General features: G+C 41.0%; 1 protein-coding gene across 2 annotated transcripts; it reads left to right on the top strand.

The window, feature by feature from the left end:
* The first annotated feature begins 424 nt into the window (after positions 1–424).
* On the top strand, positions 425–22,026 carry LOC120745218 (dysbindin-A-like). Of its 2 annotated transcripts, none has more exons than XM_040049940.1 (10): positions 425–858; positions 1,691–1,744; positions 3,808–3,858; positions 4,017–4,077; positions 6,440–6,572; positions 7,122–7,254; positions 7,588–7,610; positions 7,723–7,869; positions 16,534–16,659; positions 19,598–22,026. In XM_040049940.1, exons 1-10 carry the CDS (start codon positions 803–805, stop codon positions 19,864–19,866), a joined length of 1,053 nt encoding a protein of 350 aa, XP_039905874.1. In that variant the 5' UTR covers positions 425–802; the 3' UTR covers positions 19,867–22,026. The 2 variants fall into 2 exon arrangements, with proteins under 2 accessions (XP_039905874.1, XP_039905875.1); XM_040049941.1 differs by lacking the exon at positions 425–858 and adding an exon at positions 1,218–1,325.
* Positions 22,027–24,879: the final 2,853 nt, after the last annotated feature.

Raw genomic sequence — 24,879 nt, 5'->3', positions numbered from 1 at the left:
GACTTGTAGGCAGAGTTTCCCTTTTCTGGGTTTGCAAGCACCTGTTATATATTATATCATCAATCTTGGATTCATGGTTACAAAAAGCTGGGACCCACTTTGTTATGTTAACCCAGGGTTTTCCCTGCATGTTTGCATGAAAGGGCTGGTGTGACAACATCTGACCAATCTAAAAGAGCATCTCACAGTTCATAACATGTTTCTTTCACAGAAAATGATTCCTCTGAGTGTCACCTGTAAAGAAAATAAAAGAAATATACGAGTAAAACACCACAGGATTGTAAAAAGGACAAGAGGTGAATCGTTCGTCTGGTGATTTAGCACAAAGAGCAGCAAAATAAACACTTTAATACCAGGTAATTATCTTGTCACTGAGCTGCTGTTTACTTTTAAGGTGATGGAAAGCTAAACTGTCCCACAGGCTGATAAAGGAAATGTGGAAATCACTTTAATGTGTCACAGATCAAAGTGAAATAATGTGACTGAACTGATGCTCTGTGTCCTGTGTTGTAGTAGCTGCTTTTTCACCACAGAAAAAAAGACAAGACAGCAACTCAGTCCAATGAAAGCTGAACTCGACTTATCGACATAAGACCTCAAGAAGTGAAAATGACGAGACCATGTTCAGTCGTTTGTTCGATATGATTTATTTTGAGCACATTTTGTCCACACTCCATAACAGTGGGTGGCAGTAATGCACCGTTCTGCTGTTTGCAGCCGCTAATAAACGTCAACAAGACGAGAGCGAGCGGTGGCTGCAGCTAGCTGTCAGGACCGATATCGCGCGTGTCCGAGAGGAATCATGTTTGAAAACTTCAGAGAAAAGCTTCACATCGTCCAGCAGGATTTCACAACGGGGTTGGTCCGCTGTTTTCTGCACTAGTGAACTTTGGGTAACGTTAGCTGAGTTCGTGCATTAGGTCTTGCCAGCATAGCAGGTAACGATAGCTAATGAAAAAACAACTGCAGTGTGTGCTACAGAGAGCAGCGGTTACTGAACCAACCAACCAGTTCTTATTCTGCTTTTGTGCTGGCTGAATGCGTCAGCATACCCAGTACTAAGTTCCATTTGTTAGCGTGCCAACTGGTGCGATCCCAGCTGTTTACGTTACTGCTGTCAGCTGATAGTCATGTGATGACCCCCTCCCACAAACAAACTGTTGGAGTGCAGCTGTTTTGTGTGTTTGAGGGAGAGTGTGTGTGTAATCGGGCTCTATTCTAAGAAGCAGGTTCAGCTAATAACGCGTTTGTTTTCTCTGAGAGGAGGGAAACTCTGTTTGTGTTCATCAAATAGAGTTAGCGTTAACTCTGAGTCAGTTACCAAGGTAACAGACGGTAGTTACGTTAGTTTGTTACTTTGTGTTCTTGACTTAAATGCGTTTTTGTAACAATGTGGTCATGGAGATGCTGTCAGTATTTGAATGAATATGAGGCTGAAACAACTTAGAGTCTCACACTAAACTGAAAATAATGCAGCCTGCAGACAGCGTGTGTTCTGACTACAGTTCATGTTAACTTTAATGGGTGAATATTAAACTTTTTGAAATGTTCAGAAAGTTAGAGACTGAGCCTCGACATATTCTGCACAAAAAATCACCTGAATCAGTCTCAGTGGGTTGACCCAAAAATCTGATCCGCTCTAAGAGGATCTCGGCTAAGCTGACTTTTTCCTTTTCTTGTCTCCCCACAGCTTCAAGACACTTGGAGACAAATCAAGAAATACCAAAATGAAGAGGAGACCCAGGTGAGAGCTGGGTCTAAAAAAAAAAAGATATATATATATATATATATATATATGAGTCATATTGCAGCCACCCTTATATGTATATATATTAGGGGTGCAACGATACACAAAATTCACGGTTCGGTTCGATATTTTTTCGATACAAAAAAATGTTCATGCATTTTTAATTTGTCATTTATTAAAATTATAAATATATATTTTAACTCAAAAGTACAGTTTTTAAATTTAACCCTAACCCTTGTGCCTGTTTTTTATTTTGACAGCGAATGCGCACCTGCGGACCACTTATGTGCAGCCCTGGTTATATAGCTCGTCATATTTCAGCCACAGAAATTCTTTTGTCCATGAAACCATAAAGCTGCACTTTCTTTTTGCCTTATAGTCTGATTTGTCATAACTTCTCCGTTTTGTGGTAAGCTTTTCTTTGGCTGTCACTTCTTCACCCTGACCTGTCTTATTTGGCTCAGCAGAACTGAAATGCTTTTACACGCTCACTCACATAAGCTCAGCGATTCTCTGCGCGATCAACCTCTCACATGTTTAAGCTGCGGGAGATTTCACTTGTCATGTTTGCATAGTAAGCTAACGATTAATAAGACGATGTCAGAGGAATTGGTGCACAAATTATCATCACTCACAGATCAGTGCTGTCGCTCTCTATACACAGTTCACACGATTGCAAAGTGAAAGCAAAAAAACAAGCGCAAATTCAAACGCGACTTCAATATGTCACATATTGACAGTGGCTCACCGATGCCAATGACATAATTACCCAGCTACATTTCTGAAAGAATGCAAAAGCATTGACATATATTTTTCCTACAATAGCCCGACGGGCAGGGAAGAGATAGATTTTGGTAAACCGACTGAAAAAATCGCTAGCTCCAGGACGTCGGGCTAGCGATATTGCGAGCCCTGTATCTGATTGAGGAATCACTCATCTTTGGAAAAGAGAGTTTATTACAGAGAAATGTCTCTTTCCAAAATAAAAGCTATACTATCCGCTTCTTCTGGGCTATATTCTCAGCAGCATAAGGAGAATCATGTGCTAACAGCTGTCTAAATGACTCGGCTAAAGTTAGTAGCATGCTTGTTGTTTTTGTCTTTGCACTAGGATGATGTCGGCGTAAATGTGCAGTCATATTCGTTGTGTTCCCACTATATATATATATATATATATATATATATATAAAAATAATGGAGTATAATGTGTAATGCTGATAACACGTGATGCGAGGTTAAGGGGCATGATTCATCATTTAGTGAGTTAATTAGTTCGACGTTTTCCATTAAACGGTTCTCAAACTGAAATTAATATCTGAGTGTTTCTTAGTTTTAGTCTAGTGGGTTAGTCTATGTTTTTTTCCTCATTTAGTCAATTAAGAAATTAGTCACCAGGAACATCCATAGTTTGAATCTCGGGGTGACCTAAAGGTCAGAGGTCAAGATTTCTGAAAATCTTGTGAATGTGATACTGAGAATTGATAGCATACATGCATTTACTAAAAATCTTGGAGGAGATCAAATCTCAGTGACCTCGACCTCCAGGTAAAGGCCAGAAAACAACTTCCCTGAAATGTTGAAGTTGATACCACAGGTGTGTCTGCTGGGAGGCTGAGAGGTAGTCGTGGCAGGTGCCAGTGTTTTTATATCACTGAATTCTTCAAAAAAACAAAACAAATAAACTGTTCAAAACTACTGGCCCTGTGTGAGAAAGTATTTGCTGCCTCCTGTTAAATCATTAAGTAACGGTGACCAGCCACGTTCTTGTGGAAGGCTGAGTTTCACCAGCCAACCAGCAGGTTTGATTCAGAAACCTGTTTTGCTGTCGGGTAACAGTACTAACCACTTCATCACTGTGCTGCTTATCCTATGCCTGAAAAAGGTTTAAGATTCCTCGGGAAACTCAACTTAGTATCTGGATATAATGCAATAAATGCAGTGTTGTTTCATTGGAGTATAAGGATTAGCAGAAATGGCTAGCCATAACAAGCTGACCATGTAAGTAAGCAGCTTCATTTGTGACAGACAAACATTGTGTGATCCGTCTGTCTGTTGTCCAGGTTTGAAGAGCATGTTCCTCATTTCAGTGCTGGCCTGGAAGTCCTGAACAGGTGTCCTCACACACACACACACACACACACACACACACACACACACACACACACACACACACACACACACACACACACACACACACACACACACATTGAGTGTATTAGGAAGTTTGATATAAAAGTTGTGTTTATGCTGTTAAAATGATTATTTGTAGGTATGAGGAGAGTTGGTTTCTGCTGCATAAAAGAACGAAGGACTGTGCTCAGGCTGCAGAGGTACGAGCTATTTCTCTGTTTTTGCCTTGTTAGAAATCTACTTTCACGTCTCGCGGCATCGTTCGTTTACCTAAATTTAAGAGGTAGAAAAACTAAAGAACCTCTTTTAAAATTATTATTGTGTAAGTAAAACAGTTGGACTGAATGAGGGTACGATATCTCTTTTCTTTTTTCCACTGTTTGTGTGCGCGCATGTGTGTGCGCAACTCTGGGGTTGCTTGAATATCAGTTGTATAGAGTTTGCGACTGTGACATTAATGCAAAGCTGGGTCATTTTAATATTCATTAGTGACTGAAGAAAAGTTATCTCTACTTTTAAGAGTTATGTCTCTTAAAAGTAGAGATAGTGTCCGTCTCCTGAATCCAAACTGGAGCCAAAACAGGAGAAATCTGCTCTCTCTTTCTAGTCCCTGTCAGGACTCTTGCTGCAGCATTTTGGATTAGCTGAAGGCTTTTCAGGGAGTTTTTAGGACTTCCTGATAATAATGAATTACAGTCGTCCAGCCTGGAAGTAATAAATGCATGAACTAGTTTTTCAGCGTCACTCTGAGACAGGATATTTCTAACTTTAGAGATGTTGCACAAATGGAAGAAAGCAGTCTTACATATTTGTTTAATATGTGCGTTGAAGGACATGTCCTGGTCAAAAATGACTCCAAGGTTCCTCACAGCGTTACTGGAGGCCAAGGTAATGCCATCCAGAGTAAGAATCTGCTTAGATACCATATTTCTAAGCTTTTCAGGGCCGAGTACAATAACCTCAGTTTGATCTGAATTAAGAAGCAGAAAGTTAGCGGCCATCCAGGTCTTTATGTCTTTAAGACATTCCTGCAGTTTAACTCATTGGTGTGTTAGGTGATCTGCAGATGATCTGTTAGGTACGTAAGACTGGAGCTCTGCTTCCTGGTCCCAACTCTGGATCGTCTCTTTTTGGGGCGTTTAATAAATGTGGCCAGATTTCTAGAAATGAGAGCTGTGCCATCCAAAGTGGGATGGATGCTGTCTCTCTTAACAAGGCCAGGTTTCCTACACAAAGTTGCTTCCTCCTCATCGTCACCCAGCCAGCAGTCTTAGCTAATTATAGGCCAATCTCCAACCTTTCTTTATATCAAACATCCTTGAAAGAGTAGTTGTCAAACAGCTAACAGATCATCTGCAGAGGGATGGTTTATTTGAAGAGTTTCAGTCAGGTTTCAGAGCTCATCACAGCACAGAAACAGCTTTAGTGAAGGTTACAAATGATCTTCTTATGGCCTCTGACAGTGGACTCATCTCTGTGCTTGTCCTGCTAGACCTCAGTGCAGCGTTCGATACTGTCGACCATAATATCCTATTAGAGCGATTAGAACATGCTGTAGGTATTACAGGTACTGTGCTGCAGTGGTTTGTATCATATCTATCTAATAGACTCCAGTTTGTGCATGTAAATGGAGAGTCCTCTTCACACACTGAGCGTAATGTAGGGTTCAGTGCTAGGACCAGTTGGCCTATTATACATGCTTTCCTTAGGCAGTATCATTCAAAGGTGTTGCATTACAATTTAATTGGTGTGCAGATGACACTCAGCTCTATCTGTCCATGAAGCCAGATGATGCACATGAATTAGTTAAACTGCAGGAATGTCTTAGAGATGTAGAGACCTGCACTTTTGCTTCTAAATGCACATGTGATTGAGTTACTAAAAATCTGAGAAGCATGTCCAACCAAATACGGACACCAGATGGCTTTTCTTTGGTCTCTAGTCTGTTGAAATTTCCAACTGTGAACTCTTAAAACCAGGCTTCTGGTCTTCTTATCATTTTCATCTTTCATTACATTCTCATTCATCATATTAATCAGACTTATAGTTTTAGCTCTTTATTGTTATTGTACAGTAACACTGGTGAAAGTCGAAACTAGTTCATGCATTTATTACTTCCAGGCTGGACGACTGTAATTCATTATTATCAGGAAGTCCTAAAAACTCCCTGCAGCAAGAGTCCTGACAGGGACTAGAAAGAGAGCAGATTTCTCCTGTTTTGGCTTCCTGTTAAATCCAGAACCAGTTCGTAGGCTCTTTAAAAGTAGAACGGCATAAATAAATGTTTATGTTTGTATTTCTTTATAATTTTTTTTAAGCTCAGCACTTCACAGATACAGTGATTTCTAGCAATTCATAGATTACAACTAAAGAAGTGGCTGCAGGACAACACAGAGTGACTTCAACCTGAAAAATAAAAACAACGACTCTGAATCAGCTCTGCTTATATTCAGTTAGTTAACAGTTAGATAGCCTGTGGTTTTGTGCCGGCGGCGATCACAGGCGACCTAACAGTTCCTACTGCCTCTGGTCTGCTCACGGTCACACCTCTGTTTGTTTCAGGCACTGGATGGTGACATAGTGATGCTCTCAGCACACTGGGAGAGAAAAATGACGTCACTAACACAACTGCATGAACAACTGCAAAGCTTGCCAGCCTTTATCAGCGATCTTGATGCCATCACTGCTAACATAGGTTCGTGTTCATTTCTGTGGTCAGATGACAGTCAGCGGGTCAGATGATGATATGATGTCAGCCGCCTCAGCGTTTAGAGCTTCTACTTAAGGATTGAACACAAAACCTCAAGTTTCCATGTTGAGTAATGCTTTACACTGAGGTCTGACAGCTATGCTACGAAGCTTAGTCAAGTGTTAATACGAAATAATAGGATAAACCTTTATTAGTCCACGTGTGGGAAATTTGTTACATTGTTAACCTGACTTAAGCAATGAGAGAAACTTAGTAAAGGGATGATAACAATACGTTAAATGTAGTCTTATTAACAGAGATTGTATTAAAAAGCAACTTGTATGTGAGCACCTTAGTATATCAGTAATTCCAAGGACATGCAGTTTATGGCTTCACATTTTCCAGCAGCTCTTCCTGCACTGCTCATATTAAAGTGACCGAAACAATCTGGCCAACAAAGGCAACAGAATTTGACTTTTTACACATGGGCAGTGTTTTTGACAAAATGGAACAAAGATGCAGGTTTTTGTGGTGTTTATGTGCGATTGTTTCCAGCTCATTTGGAAGGCGACTTTGAGGAAATGGAGAGCAGACTGGTTTACCTGGAGGCACTGTGTTTGCAGTGTGAGCAGCAGACAGCCAAACAGCAACATATCAACCAATCAGAAAACTACAAGAAAAAAAAAAGGTATGACAGTTTATTTTTCCTTCTTAATGAAAAACCTTTATATGTGAGATATTAAAATCAAACTGATTTAAAAAGTGATAAAATGATCTTTATGTAATTATAAACATCAAAAACAGACCATTTATATAGAAATAGGCAGGCATCAGTGAAATGTATTGTCTTAGATTTATGGCTGTCATTTTTGAGTGTCTTTGTGACTCCTGTCAGTTTGATTACACTAATTACATTCAAAGTGAAAAAGCAGAAGTGCCACCACATTATTTAAACGGTCAGAGAAACAGAATGACCTTAAATGTTTGGGTGATTAATGAAAATCTTCCTTTCTGTAAATAGGAGGGAGTTGGAATTACTCGAAGGTGAGTTTCTGCGTGTTCATCCTCCACTTTCTTACATGTTATTCTCAACAATGGTAAACCTGGTACAATACCAGCAGATGTTGTTTAAGCTGCGTTTCTTCCTGTTTTGTAGAGGAGTTGGGTTCTGAGCATGCTCAGAAAGTAGCAGAGCTGGAGCTGGTCATGCAGCAAAAACTGAGACAGCGACAGAAAGTCTACGAAGAAGCCTTTAACCAAGATGTGGAAAAATACCTGTCCACTGGATACCTGCAGAACAGAGGTAAGACAAATGAAAGATTGTTAACACTACTTTGTCTAACTATATGAAAATGTATAAATAATGAAATGACAAATAGCCTTTAACACCCAAACAAAGACATCTGCTAAGAAAATGACTAATGGTGAATAGGGCTGGGCAAAACGATTATTTTCCTAATCGATGAATCTAGCGATTAATTTTTCGATGCATCGATTCATCTAACGATTCATTTTTCAATCCGATTCGATTTCGATTCGATTAACGATTTTTTTTGCCCATTATTTGACTTGTATAGCAATTTCACATTTATTAATTTATGTATATAAATGAAAAACACAAATTTATTCATTTGAAGACCTTTTAATAAAAAAAAAAATTGCAAAATAAAGTTGTAGAGGTCGTACAATCAATACAATAGAGATAGCATTTAACAAGAAATGAAATGTGCAAACATATAAAATTAAGGAAAAGTTAACAAAACATTTCAAATAAATAGCAACAATGGTGTCTTTAAACAAACAAAATGTAACATTCACTTTGCTTTCTGCCAAAAAGTGCTCTTCATTCACAAAACAACATCCACAATAACATTGTACTACAATCTTCTGTTTTTAACAAAAAATTAAATGTTTTGCAAAACAAATATAACAAAGGAAATCATAGCAAAAAATTAATAATATACAAACAGCAGCAATGGCGTCTTTGAACAAATAATGAAATGACAAGTTACCCCTAAGTAGGACTCTGTGACCAGACTTGTCCAAGCATCAGTGGTAAGGGAGATTTTGGATGTTTTGGAGGCTTTTTTTAGTTCATTCCTTAGTTTCTGCACTGAAGTTTCATAGTTTCTCTCCATCATGCTTGTAAAATGACGCCTAGACGGCAGAGTGTAACCTGGTTGGAAAGTGGTCAGCATTTCTTTGAATCCCTCACCCGCAGCAAGTGGTCTCTTGTCTTTTAAAATCATAGATAAGACGCTCTCAGTAAGTACAGCCACCTCCTGGGGGGTGCATGGTGTACTTCTTCTCTGACAGTAGTCCTCCAGACTTTTCTGTTTATTCCTGAAATCATAAATCACACACAGCACACAGATGAATTCGAATAATTACAAAATAATTATATGGAAAGCATAATATCAAAATAATTTGATAAGGATCTGGTTGAGATAGATAGATACACACACACACACACTGTTATGCCATGTGCTTTCATAGCATAACAGTAAGAGGTTAATGATAATCCCCAATGTTGAACATATGATATGCAGTAATCATGATGGCTGGAAAAGATAACGTTTAAACAGCCATAGCTGATGGCACCTTTACTGGTGCACTGCTTTCTAGTCATTAGATGGCATAACTTTGACCTATAAGATCAAGCTGGAGAAGCATTATGTATAAAAACAGCGTTCAAATAGGATGAAACACATTAAATTTGACAAATCAAGAGTTCGTTGTCATTTTGCTTTTGCAAGCACTTTAACAATGTTGTAATAGTGTCCACGACGGCTACGTTTAGCAGGTGGTGCATTATCCTTGTTAACATTTCTCCTGCGGCCAATTCGCTGTCTCACATTTTTGTCTTTCGCCGATTCTGATAATCAGCCTGCGTGCATTCCGACTCATTTTGCCAGCATGGGCCACAAACCAGAAAAACAATAACAACTAAACAGCAGCTGCTATATGTTACTGCTAAGCAGCTTAAATGAGTTTTGCATTTACGGAGGTTGGGTGTTTATCTCTGTGTCTATGAGTGAGTGTACGTCTACGTGGGGCGGGGGGGTCTGGATGAATTAACGGGTAAAAACTAGCGTTAGTAAAAAAGTTGAAAACTTACGGTGGTTTGTCCTTTGCAGAAGCTGTTCCTGGATGCCGTCGTTTGAGGTGCTGGTGCATAGCCGTCGTGCTTTTATGATAGGCCATTTCCACCTCACAAAGCCGGCAAACGACGGAATCACTTCCTTTTCTGTTAAAATATCCCCATACTGTAGAACTGCGTGTTCGGGTGGAGTGATTTAAGTTGACTGCAACTGCCTCACTCATGATTCCGCTACTCGCTGCCGCCACGTCTTTTTTTGAAAGTGACGACGCATCGACGCAGATTTTTTTTTACGTCGACGTATTTTTTGCGTCGACGTAATCGATTACGTCGACGTGTTGTCCCAGCCCTAAAGGTGAATAACTTCAGGATAATAAAAAATAATCCATATCTTCCTCCAAATGGGCTTTTTTCATCGGCTCCGTCTCTTCATATATAAGATGGAGCACAGCTTATCTTAATGACCTTGTAGTACCATATCACCCTATTAGAGCACTTCGCTCTCGCTCTGCAGGCCTACTTGTTGTTCCTAGAGTATTTAAAAGTAGAATGGGAGGCAGAGCCTTCAGTTTTCAGGCCCCTCTTCTGTGGAACCAGCTTCCAGTTTGGATTCAGGAGACAGACACTATCTCTACTTTCAAGATTAGGCTTCAAACTTTCCTTTTTGCTAAAGCATATAGTTAGGGCTGGACCAGGTGACCCTGAATCCTCCCTTAGTGATGCTGCAATAGACGTAGGCTGCCGGGGGATTCCCATGATGCACTGGGTGTTGCTTCTTCACTCACTGTGTATTTATACACCACTCTGCATTTAGTCATTATTGTTATTCTCTCTTCCACGGTGTCTTTGTCCTCTCTTCCTGCCATCAGCCCAAACAGTTCTGCTAGAGGTTGTTTTTACCTTGCAATATAAAGTGCCATGAGGCGACTGCTGTTGTAATTTGGTGCAAAATAAATTGAATTGAACTGTATCAGCCAGGACTAGTTGGGGGTTAGGAGAGGAAGACCACTGTACCACAGTACCTGTAATACCTGCAGCTGCACTGAGGTCTAGCAGGACAAGCACAGAGATGAGTCCACTGTCAGAGGCCATAAGAAGATCATTTGTAACCTTCACTAAAGCTGTTTCTGTGCTGTGATGAGCTCTGAAACCTGACTGAAACTCTTCAATAAGCCTCTGCAGATGATCTGTTAGCTGCTTTACAGAGATAAAAGGAAGGTTTGAGCTTATCCTAAGACAGCTGAGTCAAGTGATGGCTTTTCAAGCAATGGTTATTTACTGCTAATTTGAAGGCCTGGGGTATGTAGCCCATTAAAAGAGCCCACATACAGCCTCTTTTACATTTTTAGAAGTCATGTGAGTAGGGCTGCCACGATTAGTCGACTAGTCACGATTAGTCGACTATCAAAATCGTCGACCACTGATTTAATAGTCGACGCGTCGTTTGAAGCTTTGTAAGATCCCAAAATACGCAGGAATAAGTAGCAGGATTTAAGAGTGTAATAACTGACTGAAACAGAAGATGGCAGCACTGCATGTACAAGGATGCCAGCTGCCGTTAAACCCCGAAGAAGAAGCAGCTGTGTCCGGTGTCGTACCTCTGTCCAAATTCAGGATCGCATCCTACTGTGCCCACTTTTGTAGGCCGAAGACTCCGACAAATGCATAGCCCAGCTCAGTTTCCAACAATGGCGGCAGCTACTTAGTTTTAATATTACTCTTATTATTCTTTCTGGGTCACAAAATAAACGTTTAACATATTTTCATGGAGAATGTAGCTGTGTAAACCTCAAATATCTGCTCAGTTTATCAAGACACCACATATTTTCAAAAGCGCTCCGACGTTTTCGGAGACGTCTGTTACCCACTAGCTCGATAGCGAGCCGGGAGCTAGGCTCACTAGAGCCGTGAGAACACCGGACTCCCGGCAAATCGTCTTCAAACCCACCGCCGTCTTTCGCTACTCAGGTTAAACATGATATATGAGTCACTTAGATAAATTAAAAATGTTGTTGTTTGGCTTTTTTCAGTATTTTATTTGTTCCTGAGTAAATCGGTTTGGCTGAGATTAAAGTTATAGTTTTTACACAGCTGAATAAACGTCAAGCAGACAGCTGATTATCAGAAGTGTGAGATGCTTGAGAATATACTCCGGTGTCCTGTTATATTTTAGATAGCAAGGAGTTTATTAAACTTCACAATCTGCAAATTTCATTTAAATTCAATAAACTATCATCTTGTCTTTATTGTTAGTTAGCACAAACCTGAAACACTTAAAGCTGTAAGATAATGATAGTTATATAAGAGCAGATGCTGCTGGTGCAATAAGCTGTATGTTTTACGTCCAATGGATGATGATCTGACTAGTCGACTATCAAAATAATCGTTTGTGGCAGCGCTACATTTGAGTCTAATGATAGATTAAATGCAAAGGCTGTCATTTTCAGCAAATGCATGGATGTTAAAATCACCCACTCTAATTATTTTACCTGAACTGAGTACTAAAAAAAAGTGTGTGTGTGACGGAGAAGGGTGCAAAGGGGAACATGCAAGGAGCAGAGGTAGTGATGTTAGATGAGTTTAAATTCCTGGGCTCGACCATCCAAAGCAGACTGCACAGGAAAGGTGAGGAGGAGGATGCAGGCAAGGTGGAGTGGTTGGAGGTGTTTGACACTGACATAGGAGGCTGAGCTCTGAGGTCTCAAGATGTTATGACTTTAACTGGAAGTGGTCAGAATGGACAAGATTACAAATGAATATTTAAAATCACTGTCTGATAAATACATAGTCGGCCAGGATTAAATACTACCCCTGGGTAGCAATCAACCAACACGTGTGGCCAAACGCTGTAACCCCTAAGGGTGCTAACATTGAAAAAATAAAAAATACAGAGGTTTATACATATGAAAACAATAGCAAAACCTCCATGTTCTATAAAATTGTAAAAGATTTGTAGTGTTATAACTAGGGATGGGTATCGTTTAGGTTTTATCCGATACCGGTGCCAAATCGGTACTTTTGAAACGGTGCCGGTGCTCAAACCGGTGCTTAAAGAATGGAGAACACAAAATTGGTCCAAAAACCTCTCATGTTCAGCTGTTGTTTTGTAAAAAGATAACAGTGTTAGCCTTTTCTGCAGCTATGGGGCATATATGGTATCACTCTTGGCTGGAAGCAGTGCTTAAACAATGGAAAAAAACACAAACTTTGTCCAAAAACCTCTCATGTTTAGCTGTCTTCCACTTTTTCTTTGGTCATTTTAGCCTTTTTGGCCAGGGTGAAGGGAGTATCTGCCATCAAACAAGAAGACAGCCGCATGTAGCTATGATGATGTTTGCTAGTTCACCTTACCTGCATTAATGTAATAACGTGGTTAGCCTACTCAACGTAAATTACACACGAACAACATTAAGCTACAGAGAAGAACGGCTGCTGCTGCATCATCATCCTCATCATTTCTGCTACACTGGCAGGGCTAGGGGCCAGGACTCTCCTCTTCGTGTTCTTGGGGGATGTTGCTAACTCCGGGTCCGATAACAGACAACCCACCCACAGTAGATGTGCTCGGTGTGAGGTCTCACAGCAAGCTATCAAATACGGCGCATTTTTCGGCTTTTAAAAAAAAACGCTATGCGTCGCCAGTAGAGGTGGGAATCACCATACATCCCACGATACGATATTATCACAATACTTAACGCACGATACGATATTATTGCGATTTTTTTTAAAATATCTGCGATATTCAGATTCTGTACATAAAGGTAAACTTTATCAATATTCATTTTATCTGATATCAAAGTCTCACACTCAGTCTTTCTCTCATTTCAGTCAGTTTTATTGTTGACAAACTGAACGGTTTGTATTACAGTCTAGTCCAACTTAACTGAATGCAACCATCTGGTACAATTATAGCTATTCTGAACTATGCAATTTATGAAAACTATGCAGCCCATTCAGTAACTGAAGAATTTGAAAGTAAATTAAAACAAAATATAATTTTACATTAAATAAAAAAGTTTTAAACTTAATTAAAATAAAACGAAACTGTCATGTTTATTGCTGCCAAAAAAAAGTTAAACACATTTGGACAGTGAAGGAGTGTCAGGATTCTTGCTCAGAAAAAGGATCAACATGCTCTGAAGTCAGAGCACAAAAACCTTTTTTGTAACAAAATATAGATTCCTGCTGTCCCTGTATCGATACATTATTAGCAAACAAGATATCACGATACTACACAGTATCGATTTTTTCCCCCACCCCTAGTCGCCAGGTGTTTCATCGGATTCGAGGTGTTACCTCCTTTGACAGTATCACAGTATCAGCTTAAAGCACTTGTTGCAGGCTGCTGAGTTTGCATCTTTTGCTGTGAAGTACAGCCAGACTTTGACCGCTTCGCCTTGGGCATTTTTAATCTGTAGCTCTGCTCTAAAAGAACGTACGTACCTGGGCCCGCCTACTATCCTCGGAAACGTAAAATGATTGGCTAGAATCCAAAGTGTATCACAGCTCAGGAAAAAAAAGCACAGAAATAAAGCACCGAAATGTGCGCTGCTTTTCGGTCTGGTTACTACCGTTTATGTCAGATACCGGATACCGGTACCCATCCCTAGTATCATCTGGATCAGATAGATTTCATGTGTCTGTGTGTGTTAGTGAAGGAGTGAGCTGGTGTCTGTAACCCTTTAAAAGAGTATGTGGCAGCTGCAAGGAAGAAAAGTGAGCGTGCTCTGATCAGTGTTGGTCAAGTTACTTGAAAATAGTAATTAATTACTAATAACTGATTACTTCCACGATTTAAACACTGCATGGTCGTGCTCTCTCCATCACTCCATATTATCCATTGTTGATCTGCACACGTCTGTTACCGTGGACGTCACACGCTCGGACGTCACTGTCATGAGACGCTCTCACAAACAAAATCACGGTTTAGTAACGCAGCAACACAGCGTGCTTACAGGAAAGTAACAGTAGGGCTGCACGATTTTGCATAAAATGAGAATCACAATTTTTTGGCTTAGAATTGAGATCACGATTCTCTCACGATTTTCTTTTCCAGTATAAATATTTATTGCACTTATTAACTGCGCATCAACTTCGTAACAGTTGAGACTGAACATAAAAACAATAAATAAACATAAAAACAACAAATGTCTCACGTTTTGTCGTTGCTGCAAAATGTTGTACTGCTTGAAATTCCGTCTCGACTGTTGCTCGACGCTGCGTGTATAGAGCAGGTAGTGCAACAATAGAATAATAGTTGCGGGACGGCACTGTGTAGCGTTTGTCTAGGGTGTTGATCATTTTCCTAAATCCCTCGTTTTGCACAGTGTTGATGGGAGCCATATCTGTGGTCAGGTGATAAGTGATAGCCTCCGTAATTTCTTTGTTCCTGCGGGAGGTCGACGTGTATAGGGAGGCGCTGTATAAGGTTCCCGTTATTGATGTTTGGGTGGTTGACCGGGACGGATTTTCTCCTGTCACTTTCTCGTCATCCCTGACGTGCTCTCCGTTGTTTTTTCCCTGCTAATTTTAGCATCACACGGCACAGCTTCTGTATCACGTGGTATAAGGCTCCGCCCTCGTCATTTGTTGAGCAGGAAGAGTGAGCGCTTGTTTTCATGCAGATTACGTCCCGGATCAAAATGCGGTACAGTCGTCGTCCTTTTTTTTTTTTTTTTTTTTTTTTTTTTTAAATCGTTGTCATTTGGAAATGAGATCGCACATAAGTACGAATCGAGATCGCGATTTTCTAACGATTAATCGTGCAGCCCTAAGTAACAGTAATCTAATTGCTTCTTTTGCAATAGTAATCCCTTACTTTACTCGTTACTTGAAAAAAGTAATTGAATTACACTAACGCGTGTAGCTCTGATGCAAATGGTTAGACGTGAATGATAATAATAATTCAGTGTCCAACATAACAGCCCCAGGTCAGTGCCTCGGACTTACTTACATTTTTATTGGTCAGCAAAAAATGTTTATATTTGTATTTTGAGTTATTAACGCTGTTGTATTAATACTTATTTTATTTTAAATGATAAAGAATGCAGCACGGTGGTTAGCACTGTTGCCGCACAGCAAGAAGGTCCTGAGTTCAATTCCACCATCAGGCCGGGGTCTTTCTGTGTGGAGTTTGCAGGTTCTCCCTGTTTGCGTGGGTTCACCCCGCGTACTCCGGCTTCCTCCCACAGTCCAGACACATGCAGTTAGTGGGGACAGGTTAATTGGAAACACTAAATTGCCCACAGGAGTGAATGTGAGTGCGACTGGTTGTCTCCTGTATGTGTGTTAGACCTGCGACAGACTGGCGACCTGTCCAGGGTGTACCCTGCCTCTTGCCCTAAGACAGATGGGATGGGCTCCAGCGCCCCCCGCGACCCTGGAAAGGATAAGCGGAAGCGAATGGATGGATGGATGATAAAGAACGTTACAAAAACCATGAAATATGGTCTAGTACACCCTACGCCCCCCTTGCTTCCAGTGTCACTTAAGAAACTTGAGGTATCACTCACTAGAAAGTGAGCTGCCTGATTTAAACATGCTATCAGGCTAAGATAGGATAAACCTTTATCAGTCTCACACGTGGGAAATTTGTTGTGTCACAGCAGAAAGTGGACAATGCAAAGTTACAGCAGCAAAAAATGAAGAAAAACACTGGAATAGGATAAGATAAAAAGAATGACATCCTATATGACTATTAACAGTTCATCTGCTGTGTGTGTGTGTGTGTGTGTGTGTGTGTAAAATATGCACCCTGTTGATTGAAAGGATGCACTGTTTGCCACATGTAGTATGTATCAGTAACTGTAGAGTTCGTATATTAAGTTTAGCAAATTGCATAATTGGAGTGGACGTTTACTTTTGCAGAGCCAGCAGGTGCTGAGGTTTGCTCTCTGGATCAGGTGACACTAACTAACACAGACCAAGAGGCTTTGGATGACTTCCTCAACTCCAGTGGAGATGAAGTCACTACTGAATCATCATTGACATCAGGTAATCTCAACTCAAGACATGTTGTCATAGAGTACAAAGCAGAATTATTTATCCTGACAAAACAAAATCAGCTTGGTAAACTTATACAAACATGTCAAAACATCAGCATGTTTAATGTTCCAATACAATATTTTACACTTGTGGTCAGACGTGTACATGTAGTGATCATGGACATGGCTGTCATGGTCATTTTGGACTTTTCATGATTTCTTTGAACTGTTCTTTTCCAATGGTCCATACAGGGGAAGTCAGTAAGTGCATAAGAACAAGCCAGGAAATTGATCCCAAACATCCATCTAAATGGTTTTATAATGAGTAAAAGAAGGTGAATATAAAGCATCTGGAATGACCTGAAGCATTTAGAAAATGCATAAAAGCTGTGTCTGTGATAGTAAACCAGCCAATTTAAATGAATGTTACCAACTCTGTGGAGAAGCGTGGTCAAATATCCTGCTTACTAGGGGTGCAACGATATTCGTATCGATATTGAACCGTTCGATACAGTGCTTTCGGTTCGGTACGCATATGTATCGAACAATACAACATTTGTAATTTATTTTATCAACTTTCCTTCTGACGATGCTGTCTGTGTTGAGCGCTCAGTGAATCTGCGTTCGACTACTCCGCCTAGGCTCGACAGTGCAGCCTAGGCGGAGTAGTCGAACGCAGATTCACTGAGCGCTCAACACAGACAGCATCGTCAGAAGGAAGAGCGCAGGGCAAGCTAGCGAGACAGAAGTTAAGCTCTCCTTACATGGCAAACTGAACCTCCCCCACCCTCATTCATATCTGGCGTTTGGAATTATTTTGGTTTTCATGTGACGTATGACCCTGAAGGTAAGCGAGTCATGGACTAAAGTAAAACAGTATGTTGGATGTGCCATGCAATGCTCAATTACATGGGTGGGAACTAGTGTGTTAGCGCAGTTAGCTCGTTAACGTGTTGGCCGTCTAGCCCCATGCACGGGGCGATCGGCGGTAGCTCGTTAACGGAGATTTGCCGTGTTGTGGCGTTAAGGTCATTTCAACGAGATTAACCTGAAAGCACTAGTGGGAACACAACGAATATGACTGCACATTTACGCCGACATCATCCTAGTGCAAAGACAAAAACAACAAGCATGCTACTAACTTTAGCCGAGTCATTTAGACAGCTGTTAGCACATGATTCTCCTTATGCTGCTGAGAATATAGCCCAGAAGAAGCGGATAGTATAGCTTTTATTTTGGAAAGAGACATTTCTCTGTAATAAACTCTCTTTTCCAAAGATGAGTGATTCCTCAATCAGATACAGGGCTTGCAATATCGCTAGCCCGACGTCCTGGAGCTAGCGATTTTTTTCAGTCGGGCTACCAAAATCTATCTCTGCCCTGCCCGTCGGGCTATTGTAGGAAAAATATATGTCAATGCTTTTGCATTCTTTCAGAAATGTAGCTGGGTAATTATGTCATTGGCATCGGTGAGCCACTGTCAATATGTGACATATTGTACTCGCGTTTGAATTTGCGCTTGTTTTTTTGCTTTCACTTTGCAATCGTGCGAACTGTGTATAGAGAGCGACAGCACTGATCTGTGAGTGATGATAATTTGTGCACCAATTCCTCTGACATCGTCTTATTAATCGTTAGCTTACTATGCAAACATGACAAGTGAAATCTCCCGCAGCTTAAACATGTGAGAGGTTGATCGCGCAGAGAATCGCTGAGCTTATGTGAGTGAGCGTGTAAAAGCATTTCAGTTCTGCTGAGCCAAATAAGACAGGTCAGGGTGAAGAAGTGACAGCCAAAGAAAAGCTTACCACAAAACGGAGAAGTTATGACAAATCAGACTATAAGGCAAAAAGAAAGTGCAGCTTTATGGTTTCATGGACAAAAGAATTTCTGTGGCTGCAATATGACGAGCTAAATAACCAGGGCTGCACATAAGTGGTCCGCAGGTGCGCATTCGCTGTCAAAATAAAAAACACGCACAAGGGTTAGGGTTAAATTTAAAAACTGTACTTTTGAGTTAAAATATATATTTATAATTTTAATAAATGACAAATTAAAAAGGCATGAACATTTTTTTTTGTATCGAAAAAATATCGAACCGTGACACCAAAGTATCGAACCGAACCGAACCGTGAATTTTGTGTATCGTTGCACCCCTACTGCTTACATCATTGCCAGAAGCTTGTTAATAGCAACATTGAGTAAAACTTGCTAAAGGACATTTAACCAAATATTGAAGGTGTATTAGTGCAGGTGTATGGATATGTACTAATGTGTCTAAATGTGATCCTCTGAGGTTCACAAAAACTGCAAAATAATTAAAAAATTTTCATTCTTTCAAGTAATTTAAGATGTATGCTGTACAATCATTCCACCCTAAAACAGAAAACAATGTAAGAGCTCTTTTTGAGGTTGACCCCTGCCCAGTGTTGCCAACTTAGCGACTTTGTTGCTATATTTAGCGGATTTTCAGACCCCCTTTGCGTCTTTTTTTCTAAAAAGTGACTAGCGACAAATCTGGCGACTTTTGCTGGTGTTATTAGGAAGACTTATGACCACTTTTTGAGATGAGAGCACGTATCGCTCTTACTCTCCACAAGCACCGGGTGCTGCCGTGGCCACCTGACCCGTGCCAAAGCGCTCACAGGTGGCGGTCCCCACGCAGCAGTCACCTCCAGCTGCTGTCAGAGCAGGAGGTGCTGACCCCTACGCATCCAAACTGCAAATGAATCGCACATGACGAAGCCGCTGCACCCACCCTGACTGTAACGCAGTCAGTTCTTCTTTTACTTTTTGTGGATCACAAAGTTTAAAACTATTTAAAAACACACAACTCGTCTCTACAGAGGAGCTATAAATGATGGAAGCATTAAATATTACGGTCAGATGAGGACTGAAAATTAAGCTTGTCGGGTACTCTGTGAAATAAGGCTCGTCTTCTCTAATAGGTCCAGACCTTACACGTTGCTCTTCTGAATCTTCGAACCAAACCTCTCCCCCAAACGACCAGCTGTCCAACAAGGATGTATTCTGGCAGCCAGAAGAGGAACTGGCCAGTCAGGAGAGCGATGAGCCTCTGGTGCAGTCAGACGAAGAGGATATTCATCCAGATATGGCGCTGGTTGGTCTCCATGATGTTGGTACACTCAGAGGCTCTGACGACAGTGACAGTTCAGCAGACCTGTGCACTGGCACCTACGCCCTTGGAAAGGCCTGAATGTTGGACCTGTGGCTACTGCATTGATTTAGCAGGGCTTAGAGCTTTTTCTGGTTCTCAAAGATCTTCCAAATGTTAGCCTACAATGCTTTTTTAAAGATATATTTTCTTTGTTTTTTCAGAATGTAAAGCTTTTGAAACAATGAATTGATTCTACTAACCACATGTAGGCAGGTCAGAAATGTATTCGAACCAAAATCATTGTTGGTTTGTTTAAAAAACTCAAACAAACCCAATTTGATGACCTGAGCCTTTAACATTCGGGCGCTGTATGCAGAGTGTTTCACAATCATAAGTATTTATCACCTGTTATAAAAATATCAATCTGTCATAGCAGTGTTTTGCATGTTTATGTGAAATTTATGATCTTTTGTCAGTTTTGAAACCCGGCAAGCTGATGATGATAAATTCTTCTGACTCAGACAAATGTCTAATGGATGGTTTTCATATTGTAATGTTTTTGTTTTTAATGAATTACATTTGAGGATGATGTGGTTGCACGTTAATTTCCTCTCTTGCATGTTATTGTTTAGAATATTTGATTCCAGCAATATGTGGATGACAACCAAAATGTTCTGAAAAAAGTGCACTAGCTTGGGCCAAAGGACAGACAGGGGACAGTCTACACTGGGGGAAAAACACCGGTGGAAAAGCCCCAGAGACGAGCAGACCAGAACACTCGATAGTACCAACTGCTGCTGTACGAGCTGTCTGTATTTCTGTGCACGTGTTCTTGTTCTTTCAGTTTTTTCTATCAAAGGTTCCACTCTTGCATTTTAAGTCTGCTCGTGCGTTCCTGCACTGCTTATCTGTTATCTGTATTTTCTCAGCTGCAAATCAGGAAATCAGGGACAGGACGCCGTAATCTTGATCGATAAGCTTTGCTAGAAATATTCTTTCTGCAAAGAGAAACTCAGTGAGGCTCGAAGAAAGGAAGATTTGGAAGATTCAGAACAGGAGGTTATTTGCCTTTATTGGATTGACAGTAGAGTTAGACCAGGCACCTCTAGTAATGGGTCTATCCTTCAATACAAGAGTCACCTGCTCAACCCGGTGAATGAAAGCAGCGCTTTGATTAGACAGAGTCTGAAAATCCGTTTTAAGACGAGGATGAGATTGACCGTTGGTCAGCTCCTAAACCATCGACAGCCAGCAAGGACAGAAATATGTATGTCTTGTGAATCTCAGTGACCTTTCCCAAGGAATGAGGCACGCTGCATGGCTGCCAGTATGCTGCAGCTCATTTAGCAGTTGCTTGTGTGCAGGTCATTAATTCTTATTTTGGACTTTCATCCCAGATGTTTCCTGGTCTAAATCCAATAGCAACAAAACTAAGAGCTACAGCGTATGTGGACCCAGGATAGATGGCAAGACAACGTGCGCCACAAAGCTTTAGCTTGTCTTTATAGAGTGGCATTAACAGGCTGAATTGTACAAATTGACATGAATCCGATGCACTTCAAATTCACTTCAGTGAATTAACCTTTGCAGTGATCAGAAACCTTGGATCATTTTTATTTCTTCAACATAAAAATGTTTTTCCACCCCTTTCATAGTTAGGACAAAATGATCTCAGAGCAGTGAAGGTAGAGCCAGCTGGTCTCCCATCAGTTTAATATCAGTCCATAGGTTCTTTCTTAATGTGCACGCGCAAACAACCAGGAAAAAGCTGCTGGCTTGTCATCTGCATTAGCTCAAGCTAACAGGACATGGATACACATCGGAAATGGAGACATTATGCAGCAGGATCCACGGAGACCAGAGCTATACGCAACGATAACTAACTGCAGCCACAAGATGGCTGTAATCTCAAACAGGCAAGTAGCTTTATGGAGCAGTTTGAGGTGAAAGTGGATTGTTTTACGATTTCACTAGAAACACACTGCTCTCCTTGGTGTCCTGACAGAATGCCTCTATGTAAAAACCCTCTTTTAATTTGAATAACTTACTAATAAGGAACTGAACTTCAATAGCACCGTGAGTTTATTATTGTTTATTATTTGTATTATTAGCTTGGATCTACTGGCACTGTTGTAATTATCAGGTGGGAATGTATGCCTCATATTGTTTTTACATTCTACAAAAAGGAAAACAGCATATTAGATTTGTCTTCTGTAAAATTGATGCATAAATTTCAATAAAAAATATCTGGAAAAAGAACCAGTCATGTGATTTCTTCTTTTTTGCTCATATGCTGACCAGCCTGTGAACTTTGAGTCGCATACAAACTCTATTTCATGTTGCTGCTTCTTTTATTTAAGGAACATTTATAAATTGCAAGCTATAATCTCCTCTGAACTAGAGAAAACTTTATGCATCCACTGCCTTTTTATAAGCTTAGACAAATCATCCCTGTTACACCAAGCAAGCAATGCAAAGTGCTGCAGCCAGACTTTTAACACACTCTAGCGAGTGAGCTCACATTACCTCTATTTTACTTTCTTTAAATTGGCTCCCAAATGATTTTGGAGTTTGTTTTAAAATTCCTACCCTTACATAGAGAGCGCAAAATCCACAAACTCCAGAATAATTTTCTCAATTTCTTGTTAAAAATTGGTCTGCCATTCTTTGCTCAGTTGCTCTCTTCCTGAGTCTGTTGCAGGTGATACATTTATGGATAATCTGATACGTAATTCATCATCCAGCTCGGGGCTCACACAGTCATAGGTTTCAGTTTCTGTTGTAACACTGGCTTGTAACAAGAAAGCAGGTCCCTTGAGCCAGGCACTGTCACCACGGCAACAGTCGCAGAGCGTGTGCCTACGTCAGCAGTGTTAGCGCTCGTAAAAACACAGTGCCATTGTTTCGGTTCTGAAATCCTCCTGATTCGCTGCACCGTGTTAGTGAGATATACGTAGAAACGCTTCGTCTGGTTACGTGTTGACAAACACGTGAACCTTCATGAGATGCTCACAGAAGTCACTGGCATCATTGTTGGTCCTCTCTAACAGTGAAACTGTTAAACATCTGTCTATGTCTGCGGTTACTGCAGCAGTTTCACATCTGAATCTCAACAATACTTCCAACAAGCTATTATTGAGGCCAGGTCCAGAGAGGAGGGCATCTTTAAGAGAGACGCCATGACACTTTGCACTTGAGTCAAAACCAACTCTGATCTGACCCGGCTTCTGAGGATGGTGCACCCCAAAGGTAGGTAAAAACCAACACTGGTTGTCCACTTCAGGTGGAGGAGCCTGTTCAGCATGGTCACAATCAAATATATTCTGCATGAAGGCAAAGAAATTCCTCTTCATTTCAGGCCTTTTTTCAAGGGTGCGATAAAGAGAGGATTAGCATTTGACCACTTGGCCGTGACTGTTGGGCAGCCGCTGGCGAGGTCCCTTAAATGCAAGTGGTGCCACCCACCTGCCGCTGTCATCAATGAACATCTGTCTCTTTATGACCTCTAGGAAAAGTTTGTCTTCAACAGAAAGGCCGATTTTGTTATCGTCCTCAGATGTATCAAAGAGAGTGCTTCCAAGAGTGCATGCATTAACTCTCAGTATTTCAGTGGTAGGAAAGACTTCCTGCTCAGCCTTACACCCATAATTTGCTTTGATATGAACCATGGCCTTGGACATGGGCGATTGTTTTCAAGCAAATTAGTGTGATAGGCATCCACAGTTGCAGGCTTGTGAGCATCACCTAAACAGACAACACTAATGATAACCCATCACAGGTCTGTGCGTATGGGGCATTGTGAGGACCATTTCTACGCTGCCTCACCTTATGGAGACTAAGTAGGTCACATGCCAGTAAAAGGAGGATCTCAGCTTTGTTATCGAGTGGTGGGATAAGGTGGGCCTTTGAGATGAGCATGTTCTGCTGCCACCTCAGGGGTAGCTATCTCAGCTCTGTTACTCAGGATGTTATTACATTCAATTATTCTCAGCAGCGCGACTGATGTGGCTCCATCCAGTGACTCCACTACAAAGCCTGTGGCTCTTCCACCCATCATTTCTGTTGTTCCAGCACATGTACACAGTGTGAATGGAGACTCTGATCCCTTTATGTCATAAACATCAAAAACCTCTGTCCTGGCAGGGGACCGATTACTCGGATCATCAAGCACAACATAAGCCTTTGTCACTTGCTCTTGCTGCACTTTCAGGAAAACTTTCACCAAGCAGATCTTAGGACAGGAAGCTTCTCTCTTAGCCTCTCTGTACACTTCAGTACAAGTGGATGTTACAGCAGGCTGAGTTGTCTCTTCTGTGCCCCCCCCCCCCCCCCCCCCCCCCATGACCAAACAGAGTTGGAAGGGGTGGTCCTGGGTGAAGGACAGAGATATGGTTCCTCCTTTCACTTCACTTGATTGTTGTGTTGCAGTTCTTGGCGATGTGACTGTTGGAAGAACAGCATCTAAAACAGATACCGTTGTCCTTCAGTAAGGTCTTACGCTCCTCAGTAGGTTTAATGTGAAACCCTCTGCAGCACTTGAGGGAATGTGGCTTTTTATGATGCCTTTCTATATCACAGATTTTCTCTCTCAAACTATCTTGACCAGCTTTCTCCTGTGATATTTCCGTCTTGTGTGCAGAGACTAAACCCTTATGAGGCATTCTCATTGTAATATCTGATCTAAAGTGATCTGTTGTAGATGCTAAGAGACTGAAACCTCGGTCATTGCAAGCTTGGGGTGAGAGAAGGAAGACAGGATAAACACATGCTGTGGAAGAGAGACAGAGGTTAATAACAGATATGATTCAATGCAGAGAGGTCTGTTAACACATAGTGAGTGAGAAAGGTGACTGGAAAGGAAAAACTCAATGCATCATGGGAATCCCCCGGCAGCCTACGTCTATTGCAGCATAACTAAGGGAGGATTCAGGGTCACCTGGTCCAGCCCTAACTATATGCTTTAGCAAAAAGGAAAGTTTGAAGCCTAATCTTGAAAGTAGAGATAGTGTCTGTCTCCTGAATCCAAACTGGAAGCTGGTTCCACAGAAGAGGGGCCTGAAAACTGAAGGCTCTGCCTCCCATTCTACTTTTAAATACTCTAGGAACAACAAG

Source organism: Simochromis diagramma, unplaced genomic scaffold (assembly GCF_900408965.1).
Source record: "Simochromis diagramma unplaced genomic scaffold, fSimDia1.1 OVJJ01000021.1, whole genome shotgun sequence".
NCBI classification, from domain to species: domain Eukaryota; kingdom Metazoa; phylum Chordata; class Actinopteri; order Cichliformes; family Cichlidae; genus Simochromis; species Simochromis diagramma.
This window is presented reverse-complemented; position numbering and strand designations above follow the sequence as displayed.